Source organism: Aotus nancymaae, unplaced genomic scaffold, assembly GCF_030222135.1.
Source record: "Aotus nancymaae isolate 86718 unplaced genomic scaffold, 86718_ANA_hifiasm-v0.15.2.pri h1tg000002l, whole genome shotgun sequence".
Taxonomy (NCBI): domain Eukaryota; kingdom Metazoa; phylum Chordata; class Mammalia; order Primates; family Aotidae; genus Aotus; species Aotus nancymaae.
In genome coordinates, this window is record NW_026988413.1 from 7,253,754 (window position 1) to 7,275,965 (window position 22,212).

General features: G+C 51.2%; 1 protein-coding gene across 10 annotated transcripts in view; it reads left to right on the forward strand.

The window, feature by feature from the left end:
- PRKAG2 (protein kinase AMP-activated non-catalytic subunit gamma 2) overlaps positions 1 to 22,212 on the forward strand; it is a 334,310-nt gene that overhangs the window by 194,155 nt on the left and 117,943 nt on the right. For all 10 annotated transcript variants that reach the window (XM_064369721.1, XM_064369743.1, XM_064369769.1 and 7 more), the window contains one exon: positions 13,878 to 14,095. In XM_064369721.1, the coding sequence (XP_064225791.1) occupies positions 13,878 to 14,095 (218 nt within the window). The remainder of the gene's footprint in view (positions 1 to 13,877; positions 14,096 to 22,212) is intronic.

Sequence of the window (22,212 nt, forward strand, 5' to 3'; positions counted from 1 at the left end):
CCCTGAATTTGTTTGCGAGAGAGAGAGATCTGTGCGCCCATGCTTCATTTATCCGTTTCCTCAGATTATCCGAGTGTCCTGGGACTCAAGAAAGTCAAAGAATACTTCTTCCCCAGTTTTTAGGAAGTTTCCTCAAGAGCTAGAATAATAAATAAATTGTCAACAACCAGGAATTTCAAGAGGGGTGGGAAACAGTCAGAAGCAGGCAGTGTCCGAATCCCAGGCACAGTAGGGGAGCCGCTGTGGAGTTCCCGGCCAGCACAGGGCGGGGACGTTGCAGGTGGAAGCTCTGATGCTGGAGGCCTCCCTGGAAGAGGCATGATTCCAGGGCCTCGCAGCCACTGGACCCTCCCCATACCCCATCTCATCGGGGTTAGTTCCGAGTTTACCCTCACACTAGATCTGCTGTTTTACATCATAGCGATACCTGTGTGCACCGGCTGTGCCGGAACAATTGACACGAACGATGCTGTGTTATGAACAAGTGTCTCAGAGAGATCAAGGTTGGAATGACCTTTTTGAAATCTAGAACGCTAGTTCTGATCTAAGAACATCTCCAGGCATGCTCAGGCAGGACGGGGCACCTGAGAGGGCACCTGCTCAGGAATATTCTGGCCCCATCCTGCGGCCAGTGCCAGGAAGCCTTTCCCCTGTTCACTGGGCACCTTGGCATCAGCTGAGAGTATGAAAGTCCTGGCCGGGCACAGTGGCTCACGCCTGTAATCCCAGCACTTTGGGAGGCCCAGACGGGCAGATGGCCTGAGGTCAGGAGTTCGAGACCAGCCTGGCCAACGTGGTGAAACCCTGTCTCTACTTAAAAATACAAAAATTAGCTGAGCATGATGGCAGGCACCTGTAATCCCAGCTACTTGGGAGACTGAGACAGGAGAATCACTTGAACCCCAGAGGCAGAGGCTGTGTGAGCTGAGATCGAGTCACTGCACTCCAGCCTGGGGGATAAGAGTGAGACTTCATCTCAGAAAAAAAAAAAAAGGCCCTCGAGTCTCCTACTGAATTGGTATCCTTCCCTTATTTCCTCTAGGAAATGGCAGTCACCATGCTGACTCAGCAAAAAGTCCAGGACAACCTCATTTCCTCCTCCTCTTCCCTCCCCTCCCAAATCCAAAGTGCCAAGTCTTGGCCTTCCACCACCTCCTCCACGCTGTACACCCTTGGCAGTTGGCTGAGGGAGCCCCACTGGGGAGGAGGGGGACACGGAGAGGCAGCCCAGGGCAGACATACCTCTGACCTCAGGCACCCACCTCTCCTGGTGCGACTGTGCTCTTTCCTGTCGCCCACACAAACGGTCTTCTCCCCAACATTCCACAGGGATGAAGTCACCATCAGAAACCTCCTGGCACAGAGCAGGAGCCGTAGGCTGCGGCCCGGAGGCCCGAGTCATGGTCATGAACCTGCTTCTAAGGTGGGGGTGGGTCCTTGGTATCATACCTCACCCCTCAGGGCCTGCACTTTGTCCACCGAAAATGAGGTTCTGAGACCTTTGTCCCCCAAGATCACTGCTGATTCTTACCATCTATGATTCTCCCATGCTGGGGCCCATCCCAGCTCTATCACATTCTGCCGAGTTCATCTCCATAGCACCAAACAACACCTGCCGCTGTTGTGATTCCACAAAAACTGACCGTTAGAGGAACTGAGGCTGCTAACATTTCCCCTTCATTGACGGATTCTTGACAAATGATTTTTCCGAAACCATTGTCTATGAGAAACATTCTGTTGCGGAATTTCTCTGTCTCAAAGCCACAGAGGCGCCTCCCTTTCACTCCCCAGGACTAAGGACTGCTTTCCAGTGGCAACCTCAAGACGCACATCTGCTGTTGTCTTTTGTTCGAGGGAAGTATCTAGGGTTACATTTTGGGTTCACGGTGTAGAACTCCCACCTCCAGGCAAGCATGAAGAAGGCACAGGGCAGACAGCAGGAGCTGCGACCCACAGCATTGCTGGGACTGATCTAAAATTAGCCCCTGCGAGATTCCCGCTTCCTTCCCCCTCCACCACCATTTCTGTTTTGTTCTGTTAGTTCCTGGGTAAATACCCATATGCTAGAGCCAAGTATTTAACAACTAGTGCAGAATGCTATTGGGTATACAAAGCCCTATAAAACTGCAGATTTTCCGGATTCCTTCTAGGAGAATAAGAACCTTGAAAAATTTCCTAAGTTTTTTTTTTTTAAAATAGAAATCGTTTTTTACCTTCCATATTACCATGACACTTTGACTCCAAGATCGCTCAGGTATTTTCCAACATATTTTGAATTGTTTCAATGACAAAAGATCACAAAACAGATTCTTAGAGCCTATAACCAAAATCTGCAGCCACCAACCTTACTCCAGATTAAAATATGAGTTAGAGTGAGCTCAGCCAGGGCCGGGGCCAGAGCCATTCAGCTATAAAACGCCGAGAGTCCAGAAACTCCCGCTCAGAGAGGAGGCCCTGCAGGGCAGGGCTGGAGTGGGGTTGTGGGGACACCAGGCGGGTGTGAAACTTGTCTTTTAGGAACATTCAGAGCAAGTTCTCAAAGCAGCTGGCTGGAAAGGAGCAGCAGGGCTCAGGAGAGCTGGCCTGGCCAGAGGCTGCATGAACGCCTGGTACCCGGGAACGAGGCATGATTCCAGGCCGTTTCTGCATGAGGCTGACCTTAGCTGCGGGGAGAGTAATTCCCATCAGAGACCAAGCAGGGGGCTGGGAGCTCACAAGGAAGGGAATTTGCTCTTCCATAGCAGGGAGTCGTGAGACAGAGGACTGGGCTCTGGGACCGTGTGACCATGAAGAATGATAACTAAAACTCACTTTAGAAGTGCCCTATCTGTGAAATAGGGACTTGGATTAAATGAATGGTTCCAAAACCTGCCTGACCACCCGAGTCACCGGGGGCCTCATCGGTCAGGACCTTCCCACGTGCGTTCTCAATGCTCCCAGGTGACTTTTGGCCCAGCCAGGTTTGGGAGCTGCAGCCTGAGAAGCATTCCAGCTGTCCCTGTGGCTCAGATACTCTACTCAGCAGGTCAGGTTAGACTCGGTGGGAACGGGGACTGGGGACTGCCCAGGCGAGGATTTAGAGCAAAACCATCCACGGGGAATGAGGGCACTAGCAGGTACATCAACCTAGCATCTTCGATTAAGCCAGCCGTTCAAGACCTTTGCAAAAAGTAAAAGTGCCACCCCTTTTTTGTTTTGTTTTTAAAAAATATAGATTGGTGAGAAATTTTTTAAAAATGAAGATCCCAAAGAGCTTTTTCTCTGTGGGTCATATGGTGAATCAATATTCACCATATTAGAATTTTTTTTTTTTTTTTTTAGAGATGGAGTCTTTCTGTTACCGAGACTGGAGTGCAGTGGCACGGCGATGGCTCACTGCAGCCTCAAGCTCTCAGGCTTAAGCAATCCTCCCTCCTCAGCCTCCTGAGTAGCTGGGGCCACAGGCACATGCCACCATGCCCAGCTAATGTTTTATTTTTTGTAGAAATGGGGGTCTCACCATGTTGCCCAGGCTGGTCTGGAACTCCTGTGCTCCCATGCTTCTCCCTCCTCGGCCTCCCAAAGTGCTGGGATTACAGGCCTAAGCCACCAAACCCAGCCCGTATTAGAAATTAAAACTGAGAGCCGAGCACAATGGCTCATGCCTGTAATCCCAGCACTTTGAGAGGCTGAGGCGGGCAGATCACCTAAGGTCAGGAGTTCAAGACCAGCCTGACCAACATGGAGAAACCCTGTCTCTACTAAAAATACAAAAAATTAGCTGGACGTGGTGGTGCATGCTTATAATCCCAGCTACTCGGGAGGCTGAGGCAGGAGAATCACTTGAACCTGGGAGGTGGAGGTTGCGGTGAGCCAAGATAGGGCCATTGCACTCCAGCCTGGGCAACAAGAGCAAAACTCTGTGTCAAAAAAAAAAAAACCCAAAAAACAAAAACTGAGAAAATGTTAAACATTAATTAATGTATAAATGATAACCATAAACTTATTATATGTTAAGCAACCTGTGTTCCAAGAGTGTGAAGGGGTGCTGAAGCTGAAATGTTTGTCCACCACAGAGGTTCTCAAAGAGAAGCTGGGCATGGGATGGGGTGTCGGTGAGGCAGCCCTGAGCACAGGCTTCTTTCTTCCAGAGAAGTATGGGTGGTTGAGGCTGTGGGAGGTAGAGTGGGATAGGTTGGATGGATAGTTCTGGAACGCATCCACCAACACAGAGGGTGCAGAATGGTAGGATGGTCTTAAAGGTGACCCGCCACTCCCACCTTGGGCTGGGAGGAAATAGAAGAAGCGGCCGAAGGCCCTGGTGGGCCCGCCCTGTGTAGGATGTTCCTGCGTCTGTGCAAACCAAGCAGCAGCCTGCAGTGGGTCACAGAGGCAGTGGGCTGCTGGGCCTAGGTGGCACCATGATGTGACCTAATGCCACCCTGGGGCAGGCGCTGTTCAGTGAACTGGCATGTGGCTTCCGGAACTTGCCTCGGGTGGGTCCAGCTTTTTCCAATTTCTTTCGTCTCCAGGTGATGGGAAACCAGGGACTGGCTCCACACCCTCAGGAGCAGCTTCCAGAGAGCATCATGGCCGACAGTGGCGGCGGGGGGGCGGCGCTAGGATGGCTATGGCCAGGACTGCCTGGGGGAGACCCCAGCTTGTCAGATAGGGCTCGTCTGAGATTTCTCATCTCCACACTGCACCTGTGGGGAGGGGCCGCAGGGTGGAGCTGGCCCAGGGTGAGCTGCAGCTTCAGGCGTGTCACACTGCTGTCCCCCAGGCAAGGCAGAAGCCAGAGCTGGCTCCAGGCTTCCAACCAGCAGGGTCTTCTCCCGGAGACATCACCTGCTATGGATGGCAGCTGCCCGTACTGATACGGGCCCTGTCAGTTTCTTACTTCCTACTCAGCACATGGAGCCCACAGGCAGCTCAGCTGTTCAAAGACTGAACCAAGCCTCCGAGCCGACCCCCCTGAGGCCACAGAGCTTGCAGGTGGTGGCTTAGGGTCCAGCCCAGGTTTCTGGCCCAGAGCTCAGCTCCTTCCACGGCGCCGGCCAGTCCTTATTCTGGTTTGGGAGTGGAGGCTGAAAACTGGATGATTCGGGATAGGAGACACCGGCACATTCAGCTGGGGTTCCCACGGGGCTTTTCCCAGGGATGGGTCAGAGGAGTCGTTGGAGGCAAGGCAGGAAGGAGGGGGTGCCTGGGACCCTAAGGACATCCCCGTTCCCCAGTCCCCCAGGTTCCTGAAGCTGCCCAGAGCCCTTCTGGAGCCAGAGGGCCAGGCACTCAGTGCGGAGGCTCTGGAGGGCAGGGCTCTCCAGGACTGAGTGGCCGGAGAAGATAAAACCTGTGGGGGATGGGGGCCACCCGGGGAGAGGGTGCAGGAGCCACCTGAGAAACAAAGGCCAGAACATTACAGCAGTGAATTTGCTCCTTGAGAAAAGACGTCCTAAGCAAACATCAGAGCCTGGGTTCCGGGCTGCAGCCCACCCGCCTGGCCTGAACGCGGTGCAGCGCCTGCCTGCTGATCGCATCCCTCTGTGTGTTACAGCTCATCAGCACAGGCGCTCCCATCCCTCTCTGGCTGTGGCACTTTCATCTGGCACCTCCCTGGGCCACCGTTCCCCCTTGTGACGTTTGCCATCCTCCCTCCAAAGTAGGGAACAACACCCGGGCCCTCCCTCTCTTATGAGGGAGGGTGGGAGGTTTTAAAACCGTGTGTAAGCAAAACCTCACTCCAGTGTAAATGCAAAGGTCGCTCTTCTCACTTGACGCCTCTTGAAACAACAGTCAGCAGAATGCGTGATTTCCTTCTTTCCTGTCATTCCAGACCTTATGCATGTAAAAGGCAGGAAGGAGGTTCCAGCTCATTCCATGCCTGCAGTAGAGGGGCTGGATTGTACCTGATAGCCATCTGGTCTACCTGGTTGATTTTTACCAAAGCAAGGGGTGGATTTGTCCCAGAGCCACGGCCACTTAGTGGTGAAACCAGGCCTAGACCTCGTGGCTTCTGAAGGCCAGGCCTCCGTTTCCAGCCCGCGCTGCTGTCCCGCTGCCAGCGGGGCTCGCTTCCCTTCGGCGGCACCTCTGCTCTCCTCCTCCTCTGCGGCGCCTGCCAGCAGGGCCAAGCCCTGTGAAGTCACCAGCCCGTGGCTCCCCGGTGTCTGGAGCCCCTTTCATGGTGTTCTGTGTGGCTGCCAGGAGCAGTTTCTGTTCCCTCACTGGGCCTGGCTGCCGCCTGAGAGAATCAAAGGCGTTGTTCCCTGCAGAGGCTGGCGGCATCCCGAACAGAGTCCTGGAGGGGCAGGAGAAGAGAGGCGAGGCGTTCTCAGAAGAAACTGAAAGGGGGCACCGCTTTGTCTTTTGGCCAGAGTGTTCTCGGGTGACTGCTGCCACAGCCCAGTCCTGCCTGGGCCTTTAGGAGAGGCCCCTGAGCTGGGGCAGATCCGTGTCCTTCTCCAGGATCGGGGCCAGCTGTTTCCTGGGGCTTCCGAGCCACCTTCCCCCCGCCCGCCCTCAGGCTCTGCCCTCTCCCCTGAGCTCCCCCTGCTTTCCTGGTTCTCGACTTTATCGTGTGGTGGTGTTGGGGTTGCTTTTTTGTATTCATCCCATTTTCCCCCAGACCACAGGGACTTGCTCCAGTCCATCTTAGCACCCCTTCCGCAGCACCCACAGCGTGCCTGGCCCACGTCAGCCACCCGGGAGCTATTCAGTTCCTGAGCAGACGCAAGGTTTTCTGAAAGATTCGACTTCAGCAGTTGACCCTATGGTTGAGAAATAAATTGGTCTATTTAAAAGTGATGGGAGGCCAGGCATGGTGGTTCACACCTCTGTTCCCAGCATTTTAGGAGGGTGAGGCCAGAGGTGACTTGATACCAGGAGTTCAAGACCAGCCTGGGCAACATAGTGAAACCCCATCTCTACAAAAATAAAAAGTAAAAAAATTAGCTGGTGTAATGGTATTTGCCTGGGGTTCCAGCTACTCAGGAGGCTGAAGTGGGAGGGTTGCTTGAGCCCAGGAGTTCGAGGCTGTAGTGAGCCGTGATTGTCCCATGGCACCTCAGCCTGGGCCACAGACCTTATCTCAAAAACAGTAATGAGGATTGTGTCAGCATGGCATTTTCCCTTTTATGTTTGAATGCTGATACCAACACGGAAAAAGGAAGTGTAAGAATCTCACTACCCGCCTCACCTGACTTGCCTGAGACAGCTGCTTCTCTGCTGACTGAATAGCATGAACGCGAGTGGAAGCCTGCTTAGGAAGCACGTGGGGTCCCAAGCTCACTCCGTCTCTGCCCCCTCTCCTCCGCGACACCTCTTCTCAGTCACCCATGGTCATCCAAGCTCTCCTTCCTGTCGGCCAGTCAAGCCCCACTTCTGGGAGAGTAACTCATACAGCTGAAATGTGATTTTAAGTCTTCGTGTTCTTTCTCTCGGTGATACCCCAGTTTAATCGTGGCGGAAAGCGTCTGGGTCAGTCAGGACAGTGGAGCCGAGGTGGGCCCCTGCCGTGTATTTGCTAAAGGACTCTGGACACGTGACTGAACTTTCTCCAGTTTCTTCATCTGTGAGGGGCAGATGGAGCCCGACTGTGTACGCCGTCTGTAAACAGGGTGGCATTGTGCAGAGAAAGTGTTGATGCTGCAAGACTTGACCCCTTCTTACAAGCATTTCAGGTATCAGTCAGCAGGTAGAGGAGTTTATGATTGGTTCCAGGAAGGTTCACCCCCTGTGCCCCTAAACTACACACGTATCCCCAGTGCACACACTGTGAGGCTTAGCATTTCACCTGTCCCTCCCACCAAAAGTTTCCCTTCCCCCTCTGTGGTCCAGAGTGTCACCTGTTTCCCCACAGGAGTCCCCAGCTCTGGAAGGAGCAGGAAGGAAGCAGGAAGGCCAGGTGGAAAGAAGGGAGCAGCTTCTGAACTTGGAAAGATTGCAGTGATAGAGAATCATTCAGCCCACCAGAAATGAGGTTCCCACCAGCAGATGAACGCTCCATGCTCTCATCCCCTTGCCCCCAGCAGTTCACCTCTCTCGCTTCCACTGGGAATGGGTTAGGGTCATTCTGGCACTCACACAGGGGCAGCCTGCAAGGGGACAGGGCCACCGGAGGAGCAGACGCTGTGGTCTGTGCTCTTAAGAGCCCGCTGAGGGGCTTGGTAACAGTTGAATTCTCTTTTAACTATGTGCACTTGAAATACGAACATTCTGTACGCACAGAACTAGCAGGGAGTTTTCACAGGCCATGAACATCCCGTGCACAACAGTGACTAAGCTTCATCTCTGAAGAATGTTGAAAGTGGAAAGGCTTCTCGAAGAGAGAGGGAGAGGGGAGCTCAGGAAGACACAGCCTGGCCCTGGCTCTAGTGGAGACAGGACAGAGGTCCCAGTTCTGGTCCTGGTCATCGTGGGAGAGCTGGGGGCACTGGGCAGTCGGGAGGAGAGGCAGGTCAGTGCTTAAATACGGCCTTTGCCAGCCTCTCGGCTCAAAAGCAAAACAGTAGCTGAAAAGTAACTTTCTGAGTGGATAATCCATTCCCATGATAGAAAGTTTGAAAAATCAAAACGGGGATCTGATGAATGTTTTCCCGCCAGGTGTTTCCTTCCCCGGAGGCAGCCCGTGTTCCCAGAGCCTGCCAGCGACAGTCTCGGCAACATCAGACAGGCAGAATATAGATACTCTCTTTCCTTTTTTTGAAACTACAAATGGTATCATTCGATCCAGATGGCTCTGCAGTTGGCCCTCTCCACTTACCGCTCCATCTTGGAGATGAAAGGAACGAGGGTCCCTGTCATGTTCCGACAGGGATGGTGGCTGCCTGTGTGGGCGGATGGGCCATGATTTATTTAACCTCTTCTTGACGAGCCTCTGCGTCACCAGGCTCTGCTTTTCAGAGCACCACCATCATGAATAAGCTGTACACTCGACACTTAGCAATTACACAAGTCTATGGAAGAAAGCCCCGGAAATGGAGTTACTGGGTCCAGGAGCATGCCTGTTTGTAGTCTTGATGGGCGTTGCCAAGATAGGCACCGCAGAGTACCTGTTTCCTCTGGCCTTTGCCCAGTGTCTGCACGGGTGGTGTTTGGGCTTATTTTGTTTTGGTATGTTGCGTTTTGTGAGACTGGGTCTTGCCCTGTCACCCAGGCTGGAGCACAGTGGTGCGATCCTAGCTCACTGCAGCCTTGAACTCCTGGGCTCAAGTGATCCCGCCATGTAGCTGAGACTACAGGCACATGTCACCACATCTGGCCATTTTTTTTTTTTGTACAGACGGGGTCTTGCTGTGTTGCCCTAGATGGTCTCAAACTCCTGGTCTCAAGTGATCCTCCTCCCTCAGCCTCCCAAGGTGCTGGGGTTACAGGCATGAGCCACCGCACCTGGCCAGGGCTAGTTTTGATCATGTCCTGCTTGGAAATGGACAAGGGCACTTTTCACCATTATTTTTGGAGGAGGAGGTAGAGCTCACTGCAGCCGGCCCCTTCCTTTACACACGAAGACCCCCGCCCCCCAGAGGGGTTCGCCCGCAGGGCTGTCACAGGTCATGAGGATGTTTCAGAGTCCAGAGTGCTAACCATTACACTATGGAACCGTCATGAGGATGTTTCGAACCTAAAATGCCCCCTTCCACATCCTATTCAGCTGTGCCCCGTCAGGTCCCCGCACACACATGCCTACAAGAAGCAGGGGCAGAGCTCCCAGGAAGCGCCACTGAAGAGGCTCTGTGTTCAGTAGGGGAGGGAGCTGGGAGAGGCGGAGGAGAACGTTCCCTCTTGACTCTCAGGAGAGGAACTAGCCTGTTCTAGGTGCACTGTAGGGACCAGGACGGGCCCCTGCTGGGGACTGAACCACTGAAGGATGTGACCCTGGGGTCTAAGGCCCCAGGCAGCGCCCCACCCTACAAATGGAACAGCACATGGGTCCTTGCTCTGTGCCCTGCAGATCCTGTGAGAAGCCCCAGGCAGGCCTCCCCCAGCCCTGGCTGCTGTCTCCATTTCTCGGTGCCAAGCAGCTGCCGCCTGGCCCTGAGAAGGGTCCGGATGTCCGGGCAGCCCCTTCGTGGTCCTGCCTACTGAGGTACCCCCATCTCTGAAGAGCTTCTAAACCCCATCAGGACCTTCCCACTCTTCCTCCTCCTTCTCCTTCCTCCCCGCCCCACCCCAAAGCAGGGCTTTGTTCTCAAGAACTTTGGGGGAAAAGATTTATTTTTCTTCTTTTTTGAGACAGTTTCACTCTCTCACCCAGGCTGGAGTGCAGCGGTGCAATCTCAGCTCACTGCAACCTCCACCTCCTGGGTTCAAGTGATTTTCCTGCCTCAGCCTCCCAAGTGGCAGTGACTACAGGCACATGCCACCACACCCAGCTAATTTTTGTATTTTTAGTAGAGATGGGGTTTTGCCATGTTGGCCAGGCTGGTCTTGAACTCCTGACCTCAGATAATCCACCACCTCAGCCTCCCAAAGTGCTGGGATTATAGGCATAAACCACTGCACTTGGCCTCTATTTTTCAAAAGAGTTTGGGGCTTTGTTGTGAGGGCCTTTTCTATTTGAATTTTCGGGTCCTAACCATCACTTCCTGCTTCTACCCAGAGCTGCCTCCCGAGTCCAGCCCAGGGCCTCCAGCGCGGCTCTCCGCTCACTCCGCTCAGTCTCCTGAAGGACTCCCTGGAAGAGGGTGCTCCTTCTCTAATAGGTGACTTCCTAAACCTTCCCCAACACACAAAATGTGTGCCCCACTCTCCAGCACAGAGAGAGAGAACAGATCCACCCTGACCTGGAGCCGCCCCATTGCTGCTCTTTCTGTTCCTTGCCTGGTGGCAGCAGGCATTTGCCAGACCCCTTGGCTCAGGACAGCACTGAGTGCCATGGGATTCAGAGGGCACAGCAGGACCCCCAGTCCCAAGACAGATGACGGATCTTGGTGGGGACAGGGGACTTACATACTTTTATGTTTGGTTTGAGGGTTAAACAGTTTGTCATTAAGTGGTAACATACAGGGCAGTGAAAGGGCTTTGCTAGTTCAGTGACAGGAGGGGCAGTAGGACAGGTCCTTCCCGGAGAGGACGGAGCAGGAGGGGCATCATGTGTCCGGGGCTGTAGGGAGGAGGAGCTCAGCAGAGGTGCCTGGTGAGGGCGACCAGGCATGAGGCTCTGTAGGTGACCCAGGCTCATCCAGACCAAAGCAGTGACTGGTCACTCTTGAGCCTGATAAAAGGAAAACTTCAGACGAATTACATTTAAAGGAGTTTAAGTGAGCAATGAACGATTTGCAAATCGAGCAGCCTTCCGAGGCAGAGTAGACTCAGAGACCCCAGCACAGCCATGTGGTGGAAGAAGATTTATGGACAGAAAATGGAAGTGAGGCACAGAAACAGTCGGGTCGGTTACAGCTCAGCGTTTGTCTTATTTGCACACGGTTCGAACACTTGGCTACATGGAATTGGCCAAAACTCAGTGACTGGGACAAGTGCAGGCTACTGTCTGTTTACACCTCCACCTGCTGTAGTTCACAACGTACAGAAAACCCTCTAGTCCAAACTTAAAATATTTGAGGAGGCAGCTCTAGGCTACATTGGATTTAACAGGCCATGTCTACGGACGTCTTTGGTTTGACTTGCGTAATTCAAAATCGATTTTAAAATTTGATTTTTCTACCTGTAAGATGTGAGATATCAGAGGCTGGGTGTGGTGGCTCACACCTGCAATCCCAGCGCTTTGGGAGGCTCAGGTGGGTGGATCACCTGAGGTCAGGAGTTCGAGACCAGCCTGCCCAACATGGTGAAACCCTGTCTTTACAAAAAATATTTAAAAATTAGCTGGGCGTGGTGGTGGGTTCCTGTAATCCCAGCTACTCAGGAGGCTGAGGCAGGAGAATCGCTTGAACCTGGGAGGTGGAGGTTGCGGTGAACCAGGATCACACCATGCACTCCAGCCTGGGTGACAAGAGTGAAAACTCTGTCTAAAAAGAAAAGATGTGAGATATCAAACCAAAAGCCAGATTCTGCTTCTCTTAGAACGCAATTCATGCATTGTGTCAGTGTCCTCAGGCTGTTCTAACAAGCTGCCAACTACCGAGTGACTTAAGACAACTAAAATGTACTCTAGCCCAGTCCTGGAGGCAGAAGTTCAAAGTCGAAGTGTCGGCAGCACCACGCTCCCTCTGAAACCTGTAGGGGAGGATTCCTCTTTGCCTCGTCCTGGCTTCTGGGGTTGCCAGCTATCCCTAGCGCCCTTGGCTGCAGCTGCATTGCTCCAATCTGAGCCTCTGCCGGCACGTGGCCTCCCCTCTGTGTGTCAGTTTCTGTGTCTGTTCTCCTTTTCTTATAAGGACACTAGTCATACTGCATTCGGGCCCGCCCTAGTCCAGCAAATCTTCATCTAGACTTGATTGATCTTAAAGACCTTGTTTCCAAATAAGGTCACATTCACAGGTCACATTCTGCCTGTGCGATGTGCCATGATTTATTTAACCTCTTCTTGACGAGCCTCTGCATCTCCAGGCTCTGCTTTTAAATGCACCATGGTAATGGATAAGGTGTACACTCGCCACTTAGTGATTACATAGATAAGACTGTGGAAGAAATAGACTAACTGCTATTAGTTAGAAATCAGTCAAAGTGGGCAACCTTTCACTTGCGGAAAATGTATGTCTCCAGTCTTCCTGCAATCCTCAACTGACACCATTGTCCCTCCCAGTATTTGCCCCTCCCTTTTCCTAACCATTTAAATCTGTTTCACTTCTTAGCCCCCTTTCCAGTCCCTCCCTTGCCCTGAAGTCTTCTTGGGTATTTATCTTCGTGGTGAAGTCTTGCTACTGGGAATTTATAGTAGTGATGTTCATGTTGCGTGTTATGGTAGAAATAGCACATCCATCCCATCCCATCCATCCCATCCCATCCCATCCATCCCATCCATCCCTTCCCATCCCATCCATCCCATCCATCCCATCCCATCCCATCCCATCCCATCCCCTCCCTTCCCCTCCCATCCCATCACCTCCCCTCCCATCCATCCCATCCATCCCATCCATCCCATCCCATCCATCCCATCCCATCCCATCCCATCCATCCCCTCCCATCCATCCCATCCCATCCATCCCATCCCATCCCATCCCATCCATCCCATCCCATCCCATCCATCCCATCCATCCCATCCCATCCCATCCCATCCATCCCATCCCATCCCATCCATCCCATCCCATCCCCTCCCCTCCCCTCCCATCCATCCCATCCCATCCCATCCATCCCACTCTTCAGGTACATGGTCCTGTGGCTTTTGCAACATTGGTCTGTGTCTCCACTGCACACTTTGTGAACTTCCCCATGTCTTACCTCAAAAAATATGGCACCACTGCGTTTGCTCTTGGCACCATGCTGGGGAAGGAAGGAGAGGTGATCAAACGATATTTTGCTGAATGGAGGGAAATAGCATCTGGAGCGCGTGTAAAATTCACCAGATAACTCGGGACTGTGTAAGCACTCACTTCTCTATGAGGGGACACTGCCCACAACTGAGGGTGGATAGTGAGGCATTTCTGGACACAGCTGATTCTAAGAGACTAGAAGTTGGTTTTTAAAGCTTTTCCTCAATATCCAGAATAATTGAGCTTCTTGCCATTTGAGGTTTTGGGCACTGGGAATGGTGAGTATCTCCCTCTGCCATGGCCGGACCTCTAACTGCCGGATGTCCCTTCCTGGAGGCCGGACCTCTAACCGCCCCCGATGTCCCTTCCTGGAGGCCAGACCTCTAACCGCCCCGATGTCCCTTCCTGGAGGCCAGACCTCTAACCGCCCCCGATGTCTCCTTCTGGAGGCCAGACCTCTGACCACTCCTGGTGTCCTCTCCTGGAGGCCAGACTTCTAACCACCCCTTGCTGTTTCTTCTGCAGCCTCCGGCCTCTCCTCGTCTCCATCAACACCCACGCAAGTGACCAAGCAGCATACATTTCCCCTCGAGTCCTATAAGCATGAGCCCGAACGGTTAGAGAATCGCATCTATGCCTCCTCTTCCCCTCCGGACACAGGGCAGAGGTTCTGCCCGTCTTCCTTCCAGAGCCCGACCAGGCCTCCACTGGCATCACCGACACACTATGCTCCCTCCAAAGCCGTAAGTCTGGGCCCCTCTGTTGGGGGGCTGCCGGGTGGCCGAGGGAGGGCAGAGCGGCTGTTGCCCCAAGCCTCGCAGTCTGTCCACAGCCGACGCCGAGGCTGTGTGTGCCCAGCGTCTTCAGGATATTGTATCACAAATCACAGGCTGAGGGAGAAATGTGAGGGCACAATAGCAAGTGGAAATAAGCGAAAAATGGCTGGGTGTGGTGGCTCACGCCTGTAGCCCCAGCACTTTGGAAGGCCAAGGTGGGTGGACCAGCCAGCCTGGCCAATGTGGTGAAACTCTGTCTCTACTAAAACTACAAAAAATTAGCCAGCCATGGTGGCTTGTGCCTGTAGTCCCAGCTACTCAGGAGGCTGACTGGAACCCAGGAGGTGGAGGTTGCAGTGGGCCGAGATTGCACCACTGTACTCCAGCCTGGGTGACAGAGCAAGACATTGTCTCAAAAAAAAAAAAAAAAACCCAAACTGTATTGGATGAGGGCCCACCCCTATCATCTTAACCTGATTATATCTGCAAAGACCCTATTTCCAGAGGTCACATTCACAGGTACTGGGGCTTGGAACTTCAACCTCTCTCTTTAGGGGACACAGTTCAATCTGTAGCAGTTGCTGTCCTTTAGGAGACGTGTTGCCATGCTCAGAACATGCCATTCCTATTCTTCTTGTTCATTCAATTATTTTATTAAACGTGGGTGTAGCAAAGTATTGTCTTAGGTGCCAAAGGCTGAACTGCAAGGTATTGTTCCTGCCTTCTAGAGCTTACAATCTGATCGGGAACTGCACGGTACTGGGGCGAAACAGCTCAGTAAACGGGGAAAGTGCTTTGGCTGGGATGATGAGTGGCACAGTCCGCCCTGCAGGAGGGAGAAACGGGAAAACTGCTACTGGTCGGATAAGGGCGATGATGGCTTCAAAGTGCGTCACCCGCTGAGCTGAGCCTGGAGTACTGTCAGTGTTTACATTAGGGGAGAGGGGAGGAAGAACATTCTGGAAAAGAAAATTAGGCTTGACTAGTGATCATTGATTCGAATAACCCCATTTAAGAAGAGACAGTGGTTTGACGAGAAAACCCCGATTTGTTTTAGATCGTTTGACGTGATGGTGGCAGATGCAGACGCAGGTTCTTCCATGAGTCCCTGATGTTTCATGCAGCAGCTTTGTTCTGGGGACAAGCCCCGAGCCTTCCTGGCTTAAATAAAAGGATCCAGGGAGAGCTCTGGGTTCGCCGTCAGCTTCTTCCCCACGAGTATAGCAGGAAAGTGATGTTCTTAACTCTTTACAACCCAGCTGTTTATACTCCACACAACCAGGCAGCCCTGGGTCAAGGCCGACAAGTGTAGGTCCTTCCAGACTTGCTACAGTGCTCAGAGAGGGTGTGTCCTGGGGCCAGAGAGGGAGTGAGTGTGCTCAGCTGTGTCCCATACTCAGCGAGTGACCCGGAGCATGGGCCTGTTCCCAGCATGCAGCTGGCAGCAAGAGTGTGCAGTCGAGTGAGATTTCAACAACAACCCAAATGTCATGAATGGATAAACAAACACAGCGTATACAGACTGTGGAACAGCACCCAGCCTTAAAAAGGAAGGAAGTCCCGACACAGGCAGTGACACAGAGGGGCCCTGAGGACCTGGTGCTGAGTGAAATAAGCCAGGCACCACAGGACATTGTGCCACTTAGAGGAGTCCGTAGAGTCATCAAATAGAGACAGAAGGTAGAATGGTGGGTGCCAGGAGCTGGGGGAGGGAAAGAGGAGTTAGTGTTTTACGGAGACAGAATTTCAGTTTGGAAAAATAAAAAGTTCTTGAAATGGATGGCGGTGATGGCTATACAACAGTATGAATGTACTTACTGACGCTCAACTGCACGCCGAAAAATAGTTCAGATGAGGCCGGGGGTGCTGGCTCACGCCTGTAATCCCAGCACTTTGGGACACCGAGGTGGGTGGATCACCTGAGGTCAGGAGTTCAAGACCAGCCTGACCAACATGGAGAAACCCCGTCTCTACTAAAAATACAAAAAAGTAGCCGGGTGTGGTGGTGCGTGCCTGTAATCCCAGCTACTCAGGAAGCTGAGGCAGGAGAATCACTTGAACCTGGTAGGTAGAGGTTGTGGTGAGCCGAGATCGCGCCACTGCACTCCAGCCTGGGCAACAAGAGCGAAACTCTATCTCAAAAAAAAAGTTCAAATGACAGCTTTTATGTAATATGTATTTTACCACAGTAAAAGAAAAAGAGGAATGATCTGGTCAAGATTCCAATTGCTCTGTAATTTGAGCTTCTGAAAATCAGGCTGATGGCCCAAGGCTCCCCATTTACATTTTGAAAGGATGTGTTTCAAGGAGTGGAAGAGGATGTCCCTTTTGGTTACCTGACAGTAAGCCAGCCCTTTGCCCCACTTGTAAGTTTCAGCCCCCAGGCCGGCAAGGGCCGCCTTCGCCTGCCTGCACTGTTTACGGCTGGGGTTTGACTCAAGCTTTCTGCTTTCAGTGTCCTGGCAGCAGGTTAACCTGATTACTCAGCAAAGACCCCGCCTCCAAATAAGGCCGCACTCACAGGTACCAGGGCTTAGAACCTTTACCTCTTTTTAGAGGACACAATTCAACCCAAAACAGTTGTTACCTTTTGGGAGGAGATGTGTTTGGCATGCAGAGAACATATCATTATGTTCTGGCATCGGGGTGGGTGGTAGTTTGACATTCATAGAAATTTGCTCCTTTATAATTGGATTTTATTGAGTATCTTTAATTTATGTGCTGAGTTTCTTAGAAGCTTGGCTGATTCTGCTAATTCCACTACCAAGATAATCTCCACGGAAGAATGTGAGTTACTTAAGGACTTTTGATGGGTCTGGAAATATTTAGATATGATTTGTCTCTGCTTTTTGGAATAAAAAGACACTTTCTATAAACATCAACCATGAAGATCATTTTAATAAAATCATTTCCCATGAATTTAATTCTAAAATAGGGAAAGGAATGGAGATAATTAGTCTTTAGAAGACAGTACTCCTTTTTTTTTTTTGAGACAAAGTCTTGCTCTGTCACCCAGGCTGGAGTACAGGGGCGCGATCTCGGCTCACAGCAACTTCTGCCTCCTAGGTTCAAGCAATTCTCCTGCCTCAGCCTCCCGAGTAGCTGGAATTACAGGCATGCATCACCACACCTGGCTAATTTTTGGATTTTTAGTTGAGACAGAATTTCACCATGTTGGCCAGGCTGGTCTCAAACTCCTGATCTCAGGTGAATCTGCCCACCTTGGTCTCCCAAAGTGCTGGGATTATAGGCATGAGCCACCGCGCCCAGCTAACAGCACTCATTTTATTATGTATTTATTCAGCAAATGCTTATTAAGCAACTTATGTGCCTAAAACTGTGCTAGCATGGGTAATAGGATGACAAATGTGTGAGTCCTATTAATGGGACAAGGACAGTGTTTGCTTTATTTGCCACTTGATTAACAGCTCCGTGCATTGTGCACAGGAAGGTGTCAGTTAATATATAGTAATTAAACAAAGAAAGGAGCTTTTGTTTCTTTGGGGAGACAGACAGGTAATTCATTACAATGGAGTGTGATGGAGCCCGTTCTGATACTGTGGGAGGAAAGCCCCTGTCGTCGTGAGTGGAAGAGCTGATTCCAGAGGAAGTCAAAATTGTTTTCAGCAGGGAAGAGCAATAATCGGTTTTGCATTTTAGGATGATCCCCCGACTGGGTATGGAAATTAGATTGGATGTGGTTAGAACAGGAGCCCAGACAAGATGCAGTGTGAAACAGTCTAGGCCTGGTGGCAGCTGAAGGTAGAAAGATGTGGAATCATGTTTCAAAATAAAGGGCTATTTTGGAAGTAAAATTGAAAGGAATTTGGAATGTAGTGGTTGATTAATTGAAGGGGAAGGAGACAAATCAAGGGTGATTCCAAAGGTTTTGCCTTGGGAAAGTGGATGGATGATAGTTCCAGCTGTGGGGGTAGGGAACAGAGGGGGAAGAGGAGCAGGGTGTATATGTGAGTGCATGTGTGTGGGTGTGTGGGGGCATGCATGCAGGTGTGTGTGCACAGGTGTGTGTGCATGCAGGTGTGTGTGTGGATGCAGTGTGTGGATGCAGGTGTGTGTGGATGTAGGTGTGTGCATAGGTGTGTCCACATGCAGGGGCGTGCATGCAGTGTGTGTGCATGCAGGTATGTGTGCATGTAGGTGTGTGTACATGCGGGCATGTGTGCAGGTGTGTGTGCATGCAGGTATGTGGTCATGCATGTGTATGCACAGGTGTGTGTGGATGCAGTGTGTGTGGATGCAGGTGTGTGTGCATGCAGGTGTGTGCACAGGTGTGTGTGGATGCAAGTATGTGTGGATGCAGTGTGTGCATAGGTGTGTCTGCATGCAGGTCTGTGCACATGCAGGTGTGTGCAGGCAGTGTGTGTGCATGCAAGCATGTGTGCAGGTGGGTGTGCAGCTGTGTGTGCACATGCAGGTGTGTGCACAGGTGTGTGTGTGCATGCAGGTGTGTGTGCATGTGGGCATGTGTGCAGGTGTGTATGCACATGTAGGTGTATGCACAGGTGTGTGTGTACATGCAGGTGTGTGTGCATGTGGGCATGTGTGCAGGTGTGTATGCACATGTAGGTGTGTGCACAGGTGTGTGTGTACATGCATGTGTGTGTTCATGCAAGCATATGTGCAGTGGGTGTGCAGCTGTGTGTGCACATGTAGGTGTGTGTACAGGTGTGTGTGCATGCAGGTGTGTGTGCATGTGAGCATGTGTGCAGGTGTGTATGCACATGTAGGTGTGTGCACAAGTGTGTGTGTACATGCAGGTGTGTGTGCATGCAGGCACATATGCAAGTGTGTGCACAGGTGGTGGTAGTCCATAAGGTGTCTGTGGCACATTTCAGTGGAGGTGCCCAAAGGGCAAGTGGATATTGAGTCTGGAGCAGGAACTTCAATTTGAAAATCATTCAAATATAAGTGGCAATTGGTGCTGTAATAGTAGGTGAAATAATCCATAGAAATGTATGGCAGGTGAAAAGAGAACCAGAAAACATATGGACATCTAAGGGACAATCAAAAGAAAAGGGTTCTGAATCTCCTGGAAAGTAGGCAGAAAACCAAGTGGAAACAGCATCACAGAAGCAAAGGGAACATGTGTCACCGTGTTTCATGCACTGAGAGAGAGTGGTCGGTGACGTCAAATGCAGCCAAGTGGCTGTGGAACATAAGGACTGAGGTCTTTGTGACTTCAGCAAGGATACTGTCAGTGACAGGGTCAACAGCAGAAGCAATACAATGTGGGTTGATGACTAAGGGATAAAGAAGTGGCGACCTCTAGAGTAGACAGCTCGAGTATCCTGATGTGAGGGAGAGGACAGGGGCTGTGACTAGAAGAATGGAGGTGATGGCATCTTCCTACAAAGAGGAATAGCCTCAAACCCCACTGGGGAAAGAGTAAGTGGAGGGAGAAATTAAAGATACGAGGAAAAGAAAGTGTCATGCCCAGTCTTACAAAGATAGGGAGTGCTTCCTTATAGGCGGTGGGGGCACATCAGATGCTTGCAATGGAGACATTTGTCTTGGACCAATGGGAGAGTCATCTTCTATTGATTTGAAAACTTCTACTGCAAAGGCGTTAGGGTGATCAGTGCTTTTCCAGTGTCCTTCCACCGCAGTTGCTCCCATGCTCCCCACTTTTTCTCCTAGGAATTCACTTTTGAGTTATTGGAAGCAGAGTCTGAGCTCCAGAGTCTGAAAACCTCTGGGGTTTCAGGAGCAAGTTCGTTTATTAAGGGAGTGCTCTCAGAAGGAACCTATAAGAGGGTGAGAGAAAAGAAGAAGCAGCTGAGCCAGGGTGCAGTTTCAGATGAGATCCACTCTCGGCCTGATGACAGGAGAGGGGATCTGTGCTGCCAGTTGCACCAGAATTTGTCCTACCTTGAGGCAAGACAGCTGGACTTTTGTGCCCTCACACAAGACAGCCTGTAGTTATAGGATGTCCCAGGACAAGGAAGATGCATTTCCAGCTGAGATGGCTTCTGTCACCCAGGAACAATCCTGCTGAAAAGGGTGCACAACCAGTAGCAGCCCCTGCAGCAGTGGGTGCACCAGAGCCCATTAAAATGAATCCAGGGCATCTCCTACAGTCTGAATTCTCCATGCTCTTCTTTTGCCAGCTGATTCATGTACCCAGCAGATCTGGGTACTGTGTTAGTCTGTTTAATGTTGCTGTAACTGTACCTGAGGCTGGGGAATTTATAAAGAAAAGAGGTTTAATTGACTCATGATTCTAGGGGCTGGAAAGCTCAAGATGGAGCAGCTGCATCTGGAAGGCCTCATACCTCTTCCACTCATGGAAAGCAGAAAGGGAGTAGACGTGTGCAAAGAGATTACCTGGCAAGAGAGAAAAACTGAGGAAGACAGTCACTTTTTTTTTTTTTTTTTGAGACAGAGTCTTGCTCTGTTGCCAGGTTGGAGAGCAGTGGCACGATCTTGGTTCACTGCAACCTCTGTCTCCCGGATTCAAACGATTCCCCTGCCTGAGCCTCCTCAGTAGCTGGGACTACAGGCGTACGCCACCACATCTGGCTAATTTTTTGTATTTTAGTAGAGACGGGGTTTCACCGTGGCCAGGTTGGTCTCAATCTCCTGACCTTGTCATCTGCCCGCCTTGACCTCCCAAAGTGCTGGGATTACAGGCATGAGCCACCGCACCCAGCCAACAGGCACTTTTTAAGAACCTACTCTCAAGGGAACTAATTCATTCTGTGAGAATACAAACTCACCCCTGCAGCAGGGTATTAATCTATTCGTGAGGGATCTGCCGCCATGGCCTAAACACCTCCCCCTGGGCCCCACCTCTCAACACTGCCACATTGGGGAATCAAATTGCAACATGGATTTTGACAGGAACAAACCACGTCCAAACCATAGCTGGTGTCTACATCAGTTTTCCTCTCGCTGTCTAGCAATAACCTCCCCAAACTTAACACATCCACCATCTACTTAACTCACAGTTCTGTGGGTCAGCAATTTGGGTTGGGCATTCTTCTGGTCTCGGTTGTGCTTATTCATACTACATCTTTGGCCACCTACCAGGTTACTTGGGGACTGGCTGGACCAGAGTGACCTCAGCAGGAACAGCTAGCTTATCTCAATTCCACATGGTCTCACAAATGGTTGTGACAGGGTTCCAAGACAGCCAAGGTTCCTTGAGGCCTGAGCTCAGAACAGGCACACTCTAGCTCCTGCTATCCAAGGTAGAATCTGTTTCCTCCTCTCCGACTCTGGATTGGCCTTATGATTTGCTTTGGCCAACAAAATGAGGCAGAAGTGCCAGTCACATTACAGAGGGAGTGGATACAGGAAGAAGTGAAGGATTGGGCACAGCTCTGTTTCTACCAAGACAATCCACCTTATCACTTGGTTTCAACAGCTAGGTCTGCAGTTGAATACATGATTTACTAGATAGAATCTGCAGGTTCATTTGGCTATATTTAGACGGTTGACAGCTCTGAGAATAATCTTCCTGTAAAGTTGATTGTTAGAGTTTGCATCCTCTGAGATATAGACTGTAGGAAGAGATTGGTGTGCAGGATGTTTATCAGGAAGTGCTCTCAGGATTGACACCTGTGGGAGAAGGGAAGGCAGGAAGATTGGGTGGACGGTGAGGTGGTGATGCATTGCAGTCTCAACAAAGGCCTCAGCTAACCCACCAGGAAGGCTAAGCTGGGGTGGCTCATCAGAGTTGTCCCAGGCTGGTGCAAAGAAACCAGACCTTTCTACCCTGACACGAGCCAGTCAGTAGATGACAGCTGTCCTGGGCAGGGGGCTGACCTTGGGCTAGGCAACTCCCTTCAGCCAAGGGCAATCCTGGCTAATAGTTGAAGGCTGTCAGTTGGCAGAATTCTCAACAGCTGGGGAAATATCCTTCATTTCTGAAAGGGGATCTGGGTACTGTACCATGGAAAATATGTGGAATTTTTCTCCCTTTCATTTTTAAATTTATGATACCAAAATCCTGACAGGAGAAAATAAAGGCTGTCCTATTTCTTCTCATTACATATTTAATATATAACTAAACTGAAGGGAAGGCTGCAGGATGGTTGGTTAGGACTAAATGAAGAAGTTTC